The sequence below is a fragment of the Cibotium barometz genome, chromosome 9 (assembly GCF_041138505.1).
Source record: "Cibotium barometz isolate CiBa-2024 chromosome 9, ASM4113850v1, whole genome shotgun sequence".
Taxonomy (NCBI): domain Eukaryota; kingdom Viridiplantae; phylum Streptophyta; class Polypodiopsida; order Cyatheales; family Cibotiaceae; genus Cibotium; species Cibotium barometz.
The window spans coordinates 62,412,399-62,431,390 of NC_141054.1; the positions used below are offsets into that span (position 1 = coordinate 62,412,399).

Genomic DNA, 18,992 nt, shown 5'->3' on the forward strand with positions numbered 1-18,992 from the left:
TACTTATCGTATGTGTGTAGACTACAGGGCTCTCAAAAAGAACTCTCAAGAATAGATTTCTAATTCCTAGAGTTGATGATCTACTTGATAAATTAAAGGGAGCTAGCGTCTTTAGCAAAATTGACCTAAAATCTGGATATCATCAAGTAAGAATGGTTGAGCAAGATATCTATAAAACTACTTTCAGAACTCAGACTAGTCACTTTGAGTTTTTAGTACTATCATTCAGTCTTACTAATGCTCCTGCGACTTTTAGTCATATGATGAATAGGATCTTTCTTGAACATCAAAACTTTGGACCGAACTTCAAGAGAAATCTTTTCTTGCATTAAAATATACACTTACTCATGCACTTGTGTTACAATTACCTAATTTTTCACGTCCTTTCTTTGTGGTTGTAACCGATGCTAGTGGTAAGGGCATTGGTGCTGTACTAATGAAAGATGAACATCCTATTTCTTTCAAGAGTAGGAAATTTCGTCCTGCTGAAAGTAAGTATAGCACCTATGACAAGGAGTTGTCTGTTGTAGTCCATGCATTGAAAATTTGGAAACATTATTTGATGGGCTTAGAATTTCTTATAAAGATTGATCAGCAGAGTATCACACTTGCTTTCTCAACCACTTATTTCGGATAGACACATTAAATGGACAGCTTTTATTCAAAGATTAATCAACAGAGTATCAAACACTTGCTTTCTCAAGCACTTATTTCGGATAGACACATTAAATGGATAGCTTTTATTCAAAGTTTTCAGCCTATTATTCAATACCAACTTGGTAAAGAAAATGTAGTTGCTGACGCTTTGAGTAGAAGACCTTCCATTCAAAATATTTCTCTGATTGAGAATACATCTTTTGACTCTGCGTGAGACTTATGACCAAGACCCTGACTATAGTGACATTTGGTCGAGATTGAGAGAAAATCATTAGACCCCTTTTGCTGAGTATTCCTACGATGATAGATATCTTTTCTTCCAGAAAAGATTATGCATTACTCAACCTTTTAGACATTCTATTTTAGAGAAATTACATCAGCCACCTTATGCGGGACATCGAGATGTTTCATCTACATTCCAGACTATTTCTAATGACTTTTATTAGCCTAAAATGAAAAATGATGTAGCTAAATTTGTGTCTCAATGTGATGTAGCTAAATTTGTGTCTGAATGTGATGTTTGTCAAAAAGTGAAAAGTTATAAGGGTAAGAAACTTGGTTTACTCATGCCACTTCTTATTTCTAACACTCCTTGGGAACAGATTTCTCTGGATTTTATCACTAGTTTTCCATTGACTACGAACCATAATGATATGATTTGGACCATTGTTGATAGATTTAGCAAACAAGCATATTTCCTTCCTTGTAAAAAGACTCTTACTGCACATTAAGCTACACATTTGTTTGTTAAACACATTTTCACACATCATGGTTTACCACAAGTGATTGTTTCTGATAGAGATTCTAAGTTTTGCAGTGATTTTTGGAGTACATTGTTTGATAATCTAGGCAATTAATTGGATTTTTCCACTTCATTTCATCATGAATCTAATGGTCAAACAGAAGTGACAAATAACACAATATTGGATTTACTTCGTGCATATGTTTCATCACAACCTAAACAATGGGATAAGTATATCCATATTTTGCAATTTGCATATAACAACACACCGCATTCATCCATCGGAAAAGCACCTTTTGCAATTGTGTATGGAAAAGTTTTACCTACTCCTATCACTCATTTGTCACTGTCACATGCACTCTGCACTCAGTGCATGGTGACAAACTGGCTCATCATCAGAAGTGCAACAGTTGTACAGTTTTAGAACCCAATACGATGATAATTGTCGTACGCCGTGACCCCATTGTACATCCTCAGTCCAGGATAAGTTAGGCACGAGCTACGTAGGAGCTACGTAGGTCATTCCTCAGCCTTAGCGGGTCAGTCAGTCAGTTAGTCAAGTCCCTTAACCCACTTGGAGAGAATCATTCATGCATGTAGAGTCAGTAGAAGCCTTAGGGTTTGCATCAGAAAGCACTCTGCATCCTGCATAATATGCATGCATATGCATGTGTATCATTTAGAACATCCCAGAAGCCTTAGGAAATTTTACTAGGATTTATCTAGTATTTTTTTCATATTTTATAGTATTTATTTAGCATTATTTGCATTATTTGTCATTTATCAGTTCAGTCCCTAAATCAGCATACAGCCTGCGTTTTCTGCATGTGAACCAATCGTACAGTCATCTGCGTTTACAGTTCAGTTCAGCAGCCGTACAGTCACTTGTGTTTCTGTCCAGCAGCAGCACACCTGCGTTTCAGTCCAGCATCAACCCTACAGGTCTGCGTTTCAATCTACAGCAGTTTTCAGCCCTGAATCATCAGTTTACATCAGTATCCAGCCTTCTGTGCATCATCCATACATGCAACAGTCATCTGGTGAAGGTAACACAGCATTCATAAGCATTTACAGCATTCTAACATAGCTTAGAACAGTCAACCATCTCCTTTTCTCAGCCTCAAGTGTGCAGCCCTTCCTCATGCCCTTGGGAAGAGTGCATAGGCTCGAGATCAGGCCATCGAGGTGTTTCTACAGCCGTGTACAGTTCAGCCAATCTCCGATCCTCAGAGATCTTGCGTTTGGCTTATCTACAGTCCACAGTCATTCTCTCTAAAGAAATAAAGCAAATACTATCTCGTTATCGGGATAGGGGGGCCTTCAGTGGGTAATTCAGGACCCAATCTGGTGTATAGTTCTTATATCTCTCTCTCATCTCTCTTTAAAGTTTGAAGTATTAAAGTGGATTGCTAAACTCACGAAACTCAGGATACAGAAGACGGTGTGAGCATTTGTGTGACAGGATCTTCCAATACAAAGAGTTCCACTGCATATCACATTGGTATCAGATTCAGATTGTCCACACACACCGTATCCTAGCGTGGGGGCATCCTTGGATGGTTAGATTGCATTCCGGCACGACCACCGACTTCAGCATCATGTCTACAGAAGAGAGTACTCATCAGCCGGAAGACGTCTCCCCCGAAGGAGACCTTGTTCTTCCGCCTACAGTAGACACCATAGCTCTTCTTAGAGCTCAGAACCAGCTGCTCATGGAGCGTCTCCAACTCTTGGAGGTAGCAGCAGCACGTCCTTCTACACCTCCAGCAGCACCCGACTACATCTCCCTCTTCTTTCAGATGGAACAACAAAGGAGGGAGGACGAGGCCCGAAGGAAAAGAGAAAAAGCAGAAAGATGGGACTATGAGGAAGCCCAACGCAGGATCGACGAAGACAGGCGCCAGGCTAAACTTGCCGCTCGGGAACACCAACGTGAGCTTGATCGAGAACGTATGTTACTCGAGCACCAACGGGAAAAGGAGGCCATACACTTGACGTATCAGCAGCTCTCCCTAGTCTCCCCAGTCATAGGTGTCATAGGTGTCACCAGCCAGCAGTCCGCAGCAGCATCAACCACCATAATTCGCAGTCAACCAAAATTCAGTAAGTATGATGGTAAGTGTGATCATTCATCAGTTAATCAATTTGTTCATCAATTTAATGCTCATTTTCCATTAGCTAGGATCAGAGACCCTCAAGACAAAGTCCACTTAGCGGCTCCCCATCTCACTGGTGAGGCAGTCACTTGGTGGCAGCATTGGTCTAGTATTCATACAGACCAGGCCACAGGTGTCACAGCCTTTGACTGGGACATCTTTGTCCATGACCTGAAGACCAGATTTCTCCCGTCCCACTACATGACCGATCTGAAAGACGAGTTCTATGGACTTAGACAGAACGGATCCCCAGTGCTTCAGTTTTCCGGTAAGCTTATTACTTTAGCACATCAATTAGGGTTATCTGAGCAGGCTACGATGGAGCAATTTATTCGTGGATTGGACTCTAACATTCGGTTCACAGTTCGTAACTTTGAACCAAGTACATATGACCGGGCTCTGACTCTCGCTCAGAATGAAGAAATGAAGCTTAACGGGGGCAAGCCCAAGCAGTCATCTCAGTCCAGTACCAAATCCCAGCAGCAGCAATCAGCTGCCCAGACAGGGAGAGGTAACACGTCTTCTAAAGATGATAAGAAGGACAGCAGTAATAGCTCCAGTTCAGGGGGTAAGAAGGATAAAGAACCTCCTTTTCAATATGGGTAGTTCTGAAGACGCCATCTCTCCCCAGTTGGCTAATAAATTGAACTGCACATTAGTCCCATATCATCTGGATGTGGACGGGTTTACACCTGGTCTTCGCACCCACATTTCCCAGAAGGCACAGCAATTTGCCTTTGAAGTTCAGAAGGCCTCATTTCAACGAGATTTCATCGTCTCACCTTTGCTGGGGTGTGACATGATCTTAGGAATAAAATGGTTCCGTCAATATGAGCCTATTCCCAATTGGGGCCAGGACACTTTTACTATTTGTAAAGGTTTTCCTGAGCCTGTCATGATTCGTGGGGAAAGAAGCATTCTTGGCATCCCATTGATTTCACATCTCCAAGCCAGACGAGCTATCCGCAAGGGAGCAGAAGGAGCACTCCTTTATGTTCGTGCTCAAACAGCCTCTCCCTCATTAGTAGCATCCGTTACAAAGACTCGCAAGCAGAAAGTCTCAGTTATACAGGTAAGGCACTTGATGCATTCCGTGCACTCCAGAAAGTTGCCTCAAAAGCACCTGTGTTAAAGTTAGCATCATGGGACGAACCTTTCGCGGTCATCACCGATGCCAGCAATGTAGCCATAGGTGCAGTCCTCCAACAGGACAATAGACCCGTGGCATATTATAGTAGAAAGTTGGATGTCGCCAAAAAGAATTATTCGGTATATGACAAAGAGCTTTTGGGTGTGATCACAGTACTCAAACATTGGAAGCCTTTTCTTTATGGACAGGCTTTCACGGTGATAACAAACCACCAAGCACTTAAGTGGCTTCAGACTATGCCAAGTGCCCAGTGGAGTGATTGACAGGCCAGGTGGAGTCAAATCTTCCAACAATTTGGAGGTATGATTGAATACATCCCTGGTAAGCATAACCCAGTAGCAGATGCTCTCGGTCGAAAGTCCAGCATCCAGGCACTCCAAGAATCTACCATTCTCGAAATCACAGGGAAGGACTTAGATAGTATGAAAGACCAATATGTTAACTCCCCTGAGTTTGGTACTCAGTATAGTTTGGCCCTCACTTCTGAGCCTGGCCACTATTCAGTACAGATTGGTTGGTTGTTCTACAAGAACCGTCTCTATGTTACTCGGGAAAAGCGTTCCGCTCTTCTCCACGATGCCCATGACTCCTTAGTTGGAGGACATAGGGGTATCAACAGTACCCTCGAGAAATTAGAACGGTCCTTTTACTGGCCAAAGATGAGGCGTGATGTCTATGCACATGTACAAGCCTATAAGATTTGTCAAAAAGTCAAGGTTCCCCATACAAAGAAGACAGGTTTACTTCAACCTTTGCCTATCCCCGACGGACCTTTCATCGACATATCTATGGACTTTGTAGGGCCTCTACCAGCATCCACTGGATCTCGTAACACTCAGTGTTTTACCATTGTGGATCGCTTTAGTAAATTCTCCATGCTCATCCCATGCAAGCATACGACCACAACCGAGGACGTAGCCCGTCTGTTTCTTAAGCATTGGTATCCAATTTGTGGTTTGCCTAGCACCATAACATCAGATAGAGATTCCAAGTTTACCTCGCATTTCTAGAGGGCATTATTCAAAAACTTCGGAACTAAGTTGCGCATTCCATCCCCAGACAAATGGCCAGACAGAAATTTATAACCAGTTGGCCTTTGATGTCCTCAAGTCATACTGTCATGACCAACAGTCCAAATGGGAACACTATCTTCCATTGGTTCAAGCTATCTTGAACGACACTCATTCATCCAGTGTCGGACGGACTCCATATGAAGCAGCCTTTGGTTGCCGTTTTTCTTCTCTTTTAACGAGAATGGTGTCTCCATCTTTAGAGGCTAATAAAACCACGGAAGCATTTTCCGAGATCATTGAGTCAGTCAAGGACTACTTGACCAAAGTTCAGGAAGCATATAGCAGACAGGCAAATAAGTCTAGACGAGATGTCCACTTCAAGGAAGGGGATTGGGTCTATTTGCGTATTATGAAACAGAGATTGAAACAAGTGGACAAACATTGTCCCAAGCTTTCATTCTGTAGTTTTGGCCCTTTTCCAATAGTTAAGAAGTTAAGTGATGTCTCCATGAAGTTAAAGTTGCCTGCCAGTTGGACAATGCATGATGTTTTCCATATTTCTTGGCTAAAACCATATGTTGGTCTAGAAGTGTTTGATATTTCAAATGAACAGCAACCAAACGTGGTAGATGAGGCAGAAGTGATTTAGCTTGAGAGCAGATCCTTCTTCATCAATGGAAGCATGGTTCCGGTCGACGGATTCGTCAGTTCTATACGAAATTCCGAGATCAAAGCACCCACAAAGCCATATGGCTCAACGAGGAGTTCTTCCAAGAGTACCCCCAGTTATTGGCGGACTACTTGGAAGCCATGAACCTGCCGCCAAGCTAAGCAGGAGGGAATGTCACATGCACTCTACACTCAGTGCATGGTGACAAACTAGCTCATCATCAGAAGTGCAACAGTTGTACAGTTTTAGAATCCAATAGGATGATAATTGTCGTACGCCGTGACCCCATTGTACATCCTCAGTCCAGGATAAGTCAGACACGAGCTACGTAGGTCATCCTCAGCCTTAGCGGATCGGTCAGTCAGTCAGTCAAGTCTCTTAACCCACTTGGAGAGAATCATTCATGCATGTAGAGTCAGTAGAAGCCTTAGGGTTTGCATCAAAAAGCACTCTGCATCCTGCATAATATGCATGCATATGCCTGTGCATCATTTAGAACATCCCAGAAGCCTTAGGGAATTTACTAGGATTTATTTGGTATTTTTTTCATATTTTATAGTATTTATTTAGCATTATTTGTCATTTATAAATATAAACTTTATTAAATGACTAGCCAACTTGACCAACCTCCACTTAGTATCAAATAGGCTTGCATAGGGCTTAGTTTCTCATTCAGTCTTCAGTGTGCTAAAAGCTTTCCTCCTCAGCCCTAGGAGTTCCCTTGCCTTCAGCACTAGACTAGTCTCATCCAGCCCTTGGAGTGCTTGAGTTTGCTTCAGCCAGCCCTAGTTCTCCAACGCCTGTAGTTCAGCAGTCCCTATAGCCCTAGGCGCCTGCAACCATTATCAGTTCAGTCCCTGAATCAGCATACAGCCTGCGTTTTCTGCATATGAACCAGCCGTACAGTCATCTGCGTTTACAGTTCAGTTCAGCAACCGTACAGTCACCTGCGTTTCTGTCCAGCAGCAGCACCACTTGCGTTTCAGTCCAGCATCATCCCTACAGGTCTGTGTTTCAGTCTACAGCAGTTCTCAGCCCTGAATCATCAGTTTACATCAGTATCCAGCCTTTTGTGCATCATCCATACATGCAACAGTCATCTGGTGAAGGTAACACAGCATTCATAAGCATTTACAGCATTCTAACATAGCTTAGAACAGTCCACCATCTCCTTTTCTCAGCCTCAGATGTGCAACCCTTCCTCATGCCCTTGGGAAGAGTGCATAGACTCGAGATCAGGCCATCGAGGTGTTTCTACAGCCGTGTACAGTTCAGCCAATCTCCGATCCTCCAAGATCTTGCATTTGGCTTATCTACAGTCCACAGTCATTCTCTCTAAAGAAATAAAGCAAATACTATCTCGTTTATCGGGATAGGGGGCCCTTCAGTGGGTAATTCGGGACCCAATCTAGTGTACAGTTCTCATATCTCTCTCTCATCTCTCTTTAAAGTTTGAAGTATTAAAGTGGATTGCTAAACTCACGAAACTCAGGATATAGAAGACGGTGTGAGCATTTGTGTGACAGGATCTTCCAATACAAAGACTTCCGCTGCATATCACAGTCACACACTATTGAAGCTGCAGATCAATTCACCATTGATTTCACTTCCATTCATGATCATGTTCGTAAAGCTATTTCTAATGCACAAGGAAAATACACTAAACAAGCTAATAAGAAAAGGAAGCACATGGTTTTTCAAGAAGGTCAATATGTTTTGCTTCGTATTGAAAAGAGACGTCTTAAAAGTGTTGAGACTAACCCTGTTGTTAAGTTAGCTCCTCGTTTTTATGGTTCTTTTAAAATTACTCATAAGATTAATGACCTAGCATATAGGCTTTCACTTTCTTCTCATTGGAGAATTCATAATTCTTTTCATATTAGTCTTTTGAGACGTTATAGGGGACCAATTCCTACACATCCTGTATATGAGGAAGCACCTAGTCTTGTTGACCAAGTAGAAGAACTTCAACCTAAGGCTATTATTGACCATGAGACCACTACTACTCGCACAGGTACTGTATATAATAGATATCTTTTGACCTTCAAAAATCATCCTCGCGAAAATGCTAAATGGATGCCTGAACGGTTTTTTCGCGCCTTTCGCAACATCATCCAATCTTACTTTCAAACACGGGCCAGTTGATATGATGCAACTGAGAATAGTTGCTATCCCGGGCAGGAGGGATGTCACGGTTTGTCCGTCCATCCTTCTGTGGTTAATTGGGGACGCCTAATTACCACTATGTTTGAAGCATGGCACTGGGGTGATTCCGAATATTTTATATGTAGGACATATGAAATTAGGGATAGCTGGAACTAAGTGTTGGATTTATTACTTATGTACTGTCATGGACTTGTAGCATGTGTTGCTAACTTGTAGTGAGTTTGAATGGACATCCTTGAAGGTTGGTGAGATTGACGGACCTTGTGCTCATAAGCCGGAATGGTTGGGACGTGATGGCGGCGATATGGTACGAGCTATTACTGGGATGGTTCTCGTTTTGATATTTTTGCCGTAGTATCTATTACGAGATTTTGTATTATTATTGGCCGCCCCATTTTGATGTATTCAGGCGTGGACCTATTAAGCCGTCCACTTTTGTTATATTGGGCGTGGACTTGTTTATTTGCACGTGAATTAGCCCTTGGGATTCTTTTTGTAATTATCCTTTCGTGGTTAGATAGGAACACTTTACCTAAGCTTGTGTTAAAAGCAAGCCCCATTTTTGTAAAGGGCAAGCCCATGCATTAGCGTGCATCTATTTTTGGCTTATGGGCTATTTTTATTAATAAAGCATAAATACTCAAGGAGTGGAAGGAAGCCAACACTTCTTGAGGGGGGATAGATTGCACCCAATGATTCTCTTTTGTGTTTTCATGCTATGCTATGCTTTTATGATTATTTATTAATTTTTAGGTTTTGGTAATATGATTGAAGTGATGAACCAGATGGTATTTGGTTGGATGGTGTGTCTCCCCATGATCCTAGTGGTTTCAAATGCAACTATGACAAAGACCTTACACTTCCTCCGCCATCAGATCAGTTCTAGCTGAAGCGGGTATGATCATTAGCTGATCGACACATATCTTACTCTACAAAGGATCATCTACTGATTAGATGTACATATACTAGTGTTAGATGTTAACTTTTTACCTTTTCTTTCCATTTTCCATGGCTTGGTATATCCATGATACCATTTTATCACTTTTGGTCTCACAGACCCTAGGGGACTTTTGTAGACGTTAATATTACTTTCTTTACCCCCTACCCCCCCGCCCCCCCCCCCCAAAAAAAAAAAAGAAAAAAAAACAGCTGGTGTGCTGCCGCCACCCTTCCCGTGCTCTCCATCCCACCGTGGCCTGCCTCTTTCTCCTCTGCTGCTTCAAGTCAGCGCTCGTTCTTCATCCAGCAGTTGGATAGTGGTCTCTAGTTCCCCCCATCTCAGGACTCCATGGCAGCCACTCCATCTTTCCCAATCAAGGGAAACCACAACTATCATGTTCGAAAGCAGACCACCTGCTCTCATCTACTTCTGTGGCTTCTTTGAAAGCAACTATTTTTTTTTGCAAGGTAGTTGACACCAGACCTACAAGGGGACAGATTCTGGATTTCCTACAAGTTGCTCTTGTTGGCAAGCAAGGATGGTGTACCAACCTCCAGTTCCTAAGAGACAGCTACAATACTGTGGCGTTTGACTCAACCACACACAGAGAGAGAATCCTACAGTAGACAGCTCTTATTGGCAAGCAAGGGGACAGATTCTGGATTTCCTACAAGTTGCTCTTGTTGGCAAGCAAGGATGGTGTACCAACCTCCAGTTCCTAAGAGAGAGCTACAAATATGTGGCATTTGACTCAACCACAAACACAGAGAGAATCCTACAGTACAGACCAATCGCATTAAGCAGTGTGCAAATGCGTATTTCACTCAACGCGATGGCTTCTCGCTCATCTCTGACCCTCTGGCAGCTGAATAGAGACATTGTAGAAAGAAACTCCGAGCATAGCATAGCAAGCATGGGAGCCTCATGATAAAGGAAAGCTACATTCAAACCAAAAGAGAAAGCTTTACATGACTTTTATTATCTTACATAATGGGTTTGGACACATTACTCTGGCAGTTTTTCATATGCAGTGAGGACAGCCCACACATCTTTTGAAGGGGCCTTTACAGTGATTGTAGCAACAACCTGTCGATGGACGCCACCATTTTCCTGCACTAACCTCAAAATACAAGCACAAAATCGATTCAATTGCTTGAGTAAGAAAGACACATCTAAATAGTCCATCAAGGCAAATCAAAGTAGAGCAGATTTGACTCACTAGTAGATCATCCAAGCGCCTGAAATGTATCTCATCGACCAAGCAATGACGGCCTAGTTGACAAGCCCTTCCAAACCCACTCCAGTGCAAGTCTGACACATTTGCATTGATTGTGCCACTGGTTTCTCCCGACAAAGAAACAGCAGAGCGTCCATATTCATAGACGGTCCCTTCATCATTCTTCTTTGATCTACTACTTAGCAAAGTCGCACTGTTTTCAAGAACATGATTGTTTTTTGTTGATGGTGCCAAAGCTTCAAAGTTCACCGTAAAGATCTCATTTACAGTCATTAATGAAACAGCCTTCTCTGGAACACCTGGTATTTTAGAATCAACTTCAAATTCTGTTTCAGCACGCTTAGCTATTGCGCACAGATTTTTTGGAAGATCTGCTTTGATAATGCTCTCCACAAAAGCTGCTGGAAAGAAAAGCTTAGGTACCACATTAACCTCATAATGTAGCATGGTTGTTTGAGGCCTGCAAATATAATTTTGCCAAAAAAAAAAACACAATCAAATATAAGGCATATATTTTCAAAAAAACCACACAAGCACAGCATGCTGCCACATGCATCGCTACCACCCTTAGAGAGTGGCAATGAATCAATTAGTTGCACAAGGGTTGCACACCAATGAAGAGGATGTACAATCTTGGCACACTGCTTGTACAAGCAAGGGCAGGGGAAAATATGGAACATGGTTACTTCCAAACTCATTTCTAGCCCCTCTGCTCCGTACAAAACATTCTGCACCCTACAGAACATTCTGTACTTTATAGATGAAACCTTTCCGATGTCTCTATATTCCACAAATGTGAAACCAACAAAAAAAAAAAGGGGGGGGGGGGGGGGGAGGGGGGGGGGAGGAGGATTGGGGAGTTGTCCCCAATCTGGCCATTGAAAAAACAGAATGTACACCTACATGGGCGCCTTGGAAATCAAAAAAATCCAAAACACTTTGAAACTTTCCTCTTCATACATTTCACAAGCAAGCTGTTTCCCAAATACCACTCTGGTCTATAGGAACCAGCAAGCTTGCTTGGCACAGCCTCACTTGCTTCCCACATGGTGAAGGTTCCAACTTACAGCACACTAGACTACTTGATACGATCACGGCCTTAGCCCAACACATCCATGATTTCATTACCCCCTCCATGCCTCTTGGGACTGACCACACTTACCTGGCCTTCTCTACTTTTTCCGCAGCGCATGCTAATCCCTCTTCTTATTACACAGGTGCACTTCCATCATGACCTTGATAACATGTATTCTCTTCCGACATCTCTCCACACTCAACACGTTTGCCCCTCTCGACACTCACTGCTGACTCAGAATTTTATCAATGCCTAATTGGTGCAGAAAAAATTGGGAGTGGAGACCCAGCCAAAAGATCATGTCTACCATGTGAACCTAGCAATGGGGCATGGACAAATCTAGGACAAATGACCCAATTGCCTATATCTATCCATAGTTTTTCAGATAGTCTAGGTTTTTGCTGATAAAATAGATAGGGTAGACATTATTATAGGTAAAGTATGGTTTTATAACCATGATATCCATGTAGACTAGAAGAATCATACGTTGTCTTTTTTACTGGAAGATGCTCTAGTTTGTCTCAAGGGTGATTTTAGAGCCCCACCTCTACTCTTGTAAACTCTACAGAACTTCATAATATAATACACAGTTCATATGTTGATTATGAAGTGTTTCAATATGTTCTTGATCCTCTTTCACCTAATGTTACTTCTGATTTAAGTTAGATATTTGGGAGACGCGTGAGTTAGAAAACATCAAGGCAAAGTTTGTTGATAGAGTTACCTCATGGTTTACCGCATAGTCGGTCGCTTGACCATAGGATTGATTTGATTCTAGGATCTTAGCCTATGAGTATTGCGCCTTACAACATGAGACAGCTAGAAGAGGAAGAGATTGCACGACAGTTGTCAGAATATCTCAAGACGGGACAAATTCGATAGAGTAAATCCCCTTGGGAAGCTCGAATGCTTTTGAAGCATAAAAAAGGCGAAACTTGGAGGATGTGTGTTAACTATAAAAAGTTGAACAAAGTTCCAATTATGAATAAACATTCCCTTCTTAAAGCGGACGATCTGATAAATAGGCTCAAGGGGAGCCACGTATTTTACATAGATTGATCTTCGTATTGGTTATCACCCGATCAGGATGGCAGAGGAAGATGTCTTTAAGACAAATTTCCGAACGAGATACGGTCATTACAAGTTTCTCGTATTACCTTTTTGGGCTCACAAATACTCCTGCTACTTTTCAACAGATGATGAACGATCTCTTTCACGATTGTTTGGGGAAATTCGATGTAGTATTCTTTGACGATATTTTGATATATAGCCATCCTTTGGAGGAGCAGAGCACCTCAAATTCGTCTTAGAGATTCTAAGGCGTCAACAGTTGACTGTATGCAAAAATCTCTTAGTGTGAATTCTTTTGTGAAGAAATCACATACCTACATCATTGGATTTCTAGAGATAGGATGTGCATAGATCTTGAGCGGATCCAGAAGGTTTTAGATTGATCGGTACCTCGGACTGTCAGACAGGTTTGTTCGTTTTTAGAATTCACTGTCTTTCTTGAGAAGTCGGTGAGGGAGCATTCTGATGCGACCATTCCCCTTTCTAAAATACGTCTCCAAGAAACCATCAGACTAGGAGAGGTACATCTCGATATTGAAGTTCACCCATGAGAGTGCTAAGCATGCGGCCATTGGTTACATCCTATTTATGCTAATGTACGCATATCAACCTAGATCTCCGGTAGCTATGGGACATAAGGGTATACAAAATGATGCGGCTAGGGATTTCTTGGCAAATATGCAAGAGATGCCAGCCATAGCTAGAGGTTCTATCAGGAGTGCTCACGATTGAGCACAGTTTTATGCTAATAGATAGTGCTCGCGGAGGGAGTTATCCGAGGGAATGCTACTGTATTTGCGAATACCCAAGAGTTCAGAGACATTACGGATGGGGAAGGTTCGGTAGTTATCCGAGGGAATGTTGGTGTATTTCGAATACCCAAGAATTCAGAGACGTTACGGATGGGGAAAGTTATTCCCTAGGTATTGTGGACCTTTCCGAATCCTTAAGATCGGAAGACAGCTTATAGAACTGCCTCAAAATGTGAAAGTTCATCCAATCTTTCATGTCAGTAAAAAGAAAGAAAGAAAGAAAGTTATATTTACGTCTTACAAAAGGCCCGATGGGCCTATGAGACAAAAGATGATTACAAGTATCCATGGAATATCATCGTCATGGAAAACCAAAACAAAACTGAAACTGAAACTGGAAACATAGTAACTGAAGCTAAGTGCTAGGTAAATGAACAGAACAAACAGGGAAGCATGCTATAAAGCATACAAAAATGATCATAATGCACTCTATCCAGACTCTATGGAGGGGAGGGGTCCCATCATCGGGCAAGAGAGGGTGGCCGCAAGATTTGAAATAGTGAAGAGAGGCTAAGAAGAAGAGGCCTCCATCGTGCATCGGTGACGTGTGAGGATCACATCGACATGGGCTTGATGGGCTCGTGGGGGTCGTGGTCCAGGAAGCCGAGGTCATCTCGCAGCTCGGAGCACTGTGGCTCGCGGTATAGTGACCTCTATGCTCCTGGATAATGTCCTTGTCTGATGAAATGCTAGATCTACTGGTCGAGAAGGTATAGCATGATGGGGCTGGAAGAAGTTGGTGATCTTGAGCTGGGTTGCACTAGCTCGTGAGGCCTGTGCTTTGAGGAGGCTCTCTCTCTCTCTGTCATCGTAGCACCAGCAAGAACAAGCCGAAGCATCTCTCGTCTTGATAATCGTGATACTGCTAATAGGACCACCCCCCCCCCCTCCTGAAAAGGCAATGGTATCTCCCTCTGATATCATAGTAGACTGAGCATCAACATACATAATGCTCCTCAGACTCCACCTCTCCGCAGCATAATCTGCAAATCTTGTCCTCCCTGGGTATTCTCACTGTTCTGTCGGCCTTGATCTATAGGGAATGGGATGAAACTCGGAGCTGACCAATGGCAATCCTCATGGCATGAGACATAAAGATATCCATGTAGCCTGGTCTCTGTATGAACCCATCCTAAGGAAGTGATCCCAATAATACAACATCTTGACAAGCAAGGGCTACGCTGTGTAATCCAAGTGTCCCTATTGTGTGCCTGAAGCAAATCATATCGGAGACCCGGTTACGGTACACATGGGAAAGCCTAAGCTATGGTGAGTCTGGCTCGTACTGCTAAGGAGGAAGCTGGAAGCCCATGTACCATAAACCATGTGATAAAACAGAGCCATACCAAGATGAGTGTGTGCGTCTTGCAACAATTTCCTGTGAAGACTCCAAGGCTAGGCGAGGGAGTCGTGTGGGGTCCGTCTCTCTCATTCTCTGTATATAGGTAACTGTATGGAAGAGTGCCTCTATAACCATGGGGGGTGCAGCAAACTCCACTCGAATGATATGATGTGGAACAGATGGTTCAGTGCGAATCATCTGTGATAGCATGAGGATCAGAGGCCGCTCAATTCATTGCCAGTCTGCCGAGGATAATCCTGGTGCCCAAAAGAAGGCTGCATACATCATCACTAGAGCGACCATGGTATCAGAGAGCCACCCCTTTGTCCGGGGTTTTCTGGAAGTGAGACGGATGGCACTGGCACTCCAGGAGGGCTACTGCACCATATCCTGCCACATGGAGAAACACCCCCCCCGTACTAGTGAAGGTAACCCCAAGGTAGACATAAGAACTAGTCACCTCCACTCTACTGTCTCTGTATGTGATCACTGTATCCTTCATCACTTTGCAGGAAGTGTGAAAGACCAATCACCTTGGTTTTCCCAAGGTTAATTGAGAGCCCCCGTTGTGTACAAAATCATAGCAATGAGAGTCCCTCCAAAGATGCACCTCTCCCGCCTGCCTGATCAATAAGGGCTGAGATCTCATCAATATAGATACAAAGAGTGGGGGGTATAGGGGCATGATTGTTTCACCCCAATGGTGCTAGTGATCTCCCCTGAAAAGCCCCTTGGGCATCTAACTCTCCCCACTACCAACCTATATAATGAAATGATCCCCCAGATCATATCCGATGGAACCCCCAGTATAACTGCAACCTCTAGAGCAAGCGGTCACTTGGCACTCTGTCAAAGGCTTTGCGGAAATCCACAAAGCAGGAATAAGGGCGTCTGCCATCTGCCTTAGCGTGCTCAATGAAGCTCCTGAGAGTGAAGATATGATCTAACGTAGAGAAGTTCCGTCAAAAGCCGGCCTAGCCTAGTGCCCGGAAGCCCTCCCTCTCCCTCTCTGCCAAGGCACTGAGCTCTGCCTCAATAACTGATCCATAAAGCTTGGCCATGATATGGCTGATCATAATGGTCCTGTAATTGCTTAGATCCATGGTATCCCCAGCCTTCTGGATAGGGGCAATAGTATGAAGAGACAAGGTGTGTGGAAAGCCCTCTGAAAGTGCTCTATTAAACAACTGAGCTATAAGTGGGGTGAGGGTTTTGGAGGCATAGGAGAGGTGCTCTCCTCTAATCCTTGTGTGATGCTGGGAGCGACCATGCTAGAGTCTCCTCATAGCTTTCTCCACCATGTCTGTGGTGAAAAAGCTAGATGTGCGACCTGTTGTCTCCCCCCCTCCTGTGGTGCTGCCTGCGCCTCTCCCCCCCCCCACCCCCCCTCCCCCCCTTTCTTCTTCGTCTGCTGCACTTGCCCCCCACCCCCCCCCCTTCTTCGCAGCTACGCCTGCCCCACACCCCCACCCTCCCAGCGCCCACCCCCCCCCCTTCCTCTGCGCCCTTCCGTTTTTTCTTTCTCGCCAGACCCCCCCCCCCCCCCCCCCCCCCCCCCCCCCCCCCCATTCCGGTAGCCTCTCTTCCGTTTGCTTCCCTCCCCCTCTCTATGTGCGCGCACCCACCCCCCCTTCTCCCGTAGCCGTTTTTTTCTTTTCTTTTCTTTTCTTTCTTTTTTCTTTTTTCTTTCTTTCCTTTTCTTTTTTTTCCTTTTTTTTTCTTTTTTTCTTTTTTTCTTTTTTCTTTTCTCTTTTCTTCTTTCTTTCTTTCTTTCTTTTTTTCCCCTTTTTTTTTCTTTTTTTCTTTCTTCTTTTTCTTTTTTTTTCTCTTTCTTTCTTTCTTTCATTCCTTCCTTCTTCTTTTCTTTTCTTTTTTCGCTCCTTTTTATTTTTTCTTTTTTCTTTTTCTTTTCTTTTCCTTTATGTGCCCTCCGACCCTTCCTTTCCTCTCTTCTCCGCCATCTCTAGCCCGTCCTTGTCCCTCTGGCAGAGCCCTCAGGTTGTGGGTATTTCTTCAGTGTCTCGGCAAGTTTCAGTCTCTTCTAGTCTTCGCCCCCAGGAAGACTCCATGGCAGCCGCTCCGTCTCCCCGAACCGAGACTGCCGTTACCTGCCTTTCGTTTTCCGAAGCAGACCTGCAACTTCTCCCTACGACTGTCGCACCCCTAGAGGCCTCCACTCTGGTATGCAAGATTGTCGGTAGCCACCCCGCGCGTGGCCAGCTTAGAGATCTTCTTCAAGGTAGCCTCCTAGGTGTGCCAGCAAAGATTGCAGATATTCATCCTTTGGGACGCGGCTACTACCATTTTGAGTTCAACTCACCAGCGGCTACTGATCTTGTCATGCAGCTGAGCCCCGTTGCACTACTTACGGCCCAAGCCTTCTTTGCACGGTGACAGCACGGCTTCGACCCGGCATCTGACCCATTAGCTAGAGTTTCAGGCGTTCCCGTGACAGTCTGCTTTCCAAGCCTCAAGAAGGAATACCTTCCTCTTCTCCCAGTGATTGATGGTGCCATCGAGAGAGTGATGGAAACCCCCCCCCCCACTGTTGCCTCGGCCTCGCACGAGCAGCGGGGTTCCATCTCTCCGCATTTGTATTGCCTCGCTGGATTCTATGCCTCACATGATATCTATTCCCAGTCTTCTGGGCGATCCCATTATGCAGCGAGTGGAGTATTCCGGCCTTCCAAGCCAATGCTTTATTTGCAGACAGATGGGTCATCTGGCCAGAGTCTGCCCTCGGCGTCAGACTAGGCGACCGTCCCCAGTGGTTCCCCCTCCTACTGCCACTCAGATCCTCATCAAGGGGCCGAGGGAGGAGGTGGTTCCCAGCCGCGGAGCACCAGGTTCCGACCATGGATTACCTATCAGCCGACGCTTGGCCCCCGCCCCGGTTGCCGGCGTGCACCAGAGCTGAGCGTCACCGCCATGCGCACCAGGCTCGCAACATGCAGGAGGATTCGGTTCTGTCAGAGAATCATTTCAAGCACTTATCACAGCACCCGCCCACAAACCACGGGCCCCCTCCAATCACGAAGAGAGTACCCCCCCCCCCCCCCCCCCCCCCCGAGGTGGCGGCCAATTCCTTGTCCACGACTTCTCCTCTGGCCTTCAGAAAAGTGGGGCAGGTTGACCCCACCCTCGCTTCGTCGAGCCTTCCCCTCCAATGGATACCTCTCAGCAGCATCCCTCTCCAACCTCTTCGCCTTCCCACTCCCCCTCACCTCCTCCCCCGTCGCCTCCCCTCCCCTCCCCAACCCTCACCTCCGACTCTTCCCGTAGTCGCTCCATTTGCCCCTTCCTCTTTCTCCGTGCGTACAATCCCTCCCCCCTCCGCCTCTCCAGAGCATTTCCATCGGCCCCTTGCAACCCCTGACCCGGAAAGGAGACAAACGGCGAGTACCGTTCGCCGCCTGATTCATCGTTTCTCAGAGCCGGTGGTGATGACCATTGCGGCGTCACCAGTGAGGGCTCTCCCACCTAAGCCCCCAGGCGGGGCCCCCAGGATCTTGGGGCAGCCTGTGCAGTGTGGATTATAGTTTCTTCCGGTGTCTTCCGACAGAAGGGACAGACAGGTTCGAGGAGACCATAGCCCCTATTCGGGTATGTGTGGTCTTCCACCACTCCAGACCCTCTACGCCAGAGAGTTGCGCGATGAACTTCTCTTTCCCCTTGAGCGCAGCCCCCAAGACAGAGTGGGATCCAGAGTCGGTGGCCGCTACCATACAGGATCAGGCAGTTGAGCTATCGCATCATCTGCAGGATCTCCAGATCATCGATGTTCTTACTCATCTATGGCCTTTGGCCAAGATGGAGCTTGGTGGATCAGCCCACAGAGACCAGAGAGGGGAGATGGTGACCTCCAGCCTGGAGGTGTTGCTTTTTGTGTTCATGCATATACCTCTCGCAGTACCTCTCCCCCCTTCTTACAGATACCTCCATTGTGATCGATGGAGCACGT

The 18,992-nt window shown here is 44.9% G+C and overlaps 1 protein-coding gene across 2 annotated transcripts in view; it reads right to left on the reverse strand.

The window, feature by feature from the left end:
* The window catches only part of LOC147635809 (uncharacterized), a 131,904-nt gene that overhangs the window by 67,306 nt on the left and 45,606 nt on the right, over nt 1–18,992 (reverse strand). For both annotated transcript variants that reach the window (XM_086803238.1, XM_086803237.1), the window contains exons 5-6: nt 10,714–11,191; nt 10,504–10,604 (exon numbers count right to left, since the gene is read on the reverse strand). In XM_086803238.1, coding sequence (XP_086659364.1) covers nt 10,504–10,604; nt 10,714–11,191 — 579 coding nt within the window. The remainder of the gene's footprint in view (nt 1–10,503; nt 10,605–10,713; nt 11,192–18,992) is intronic.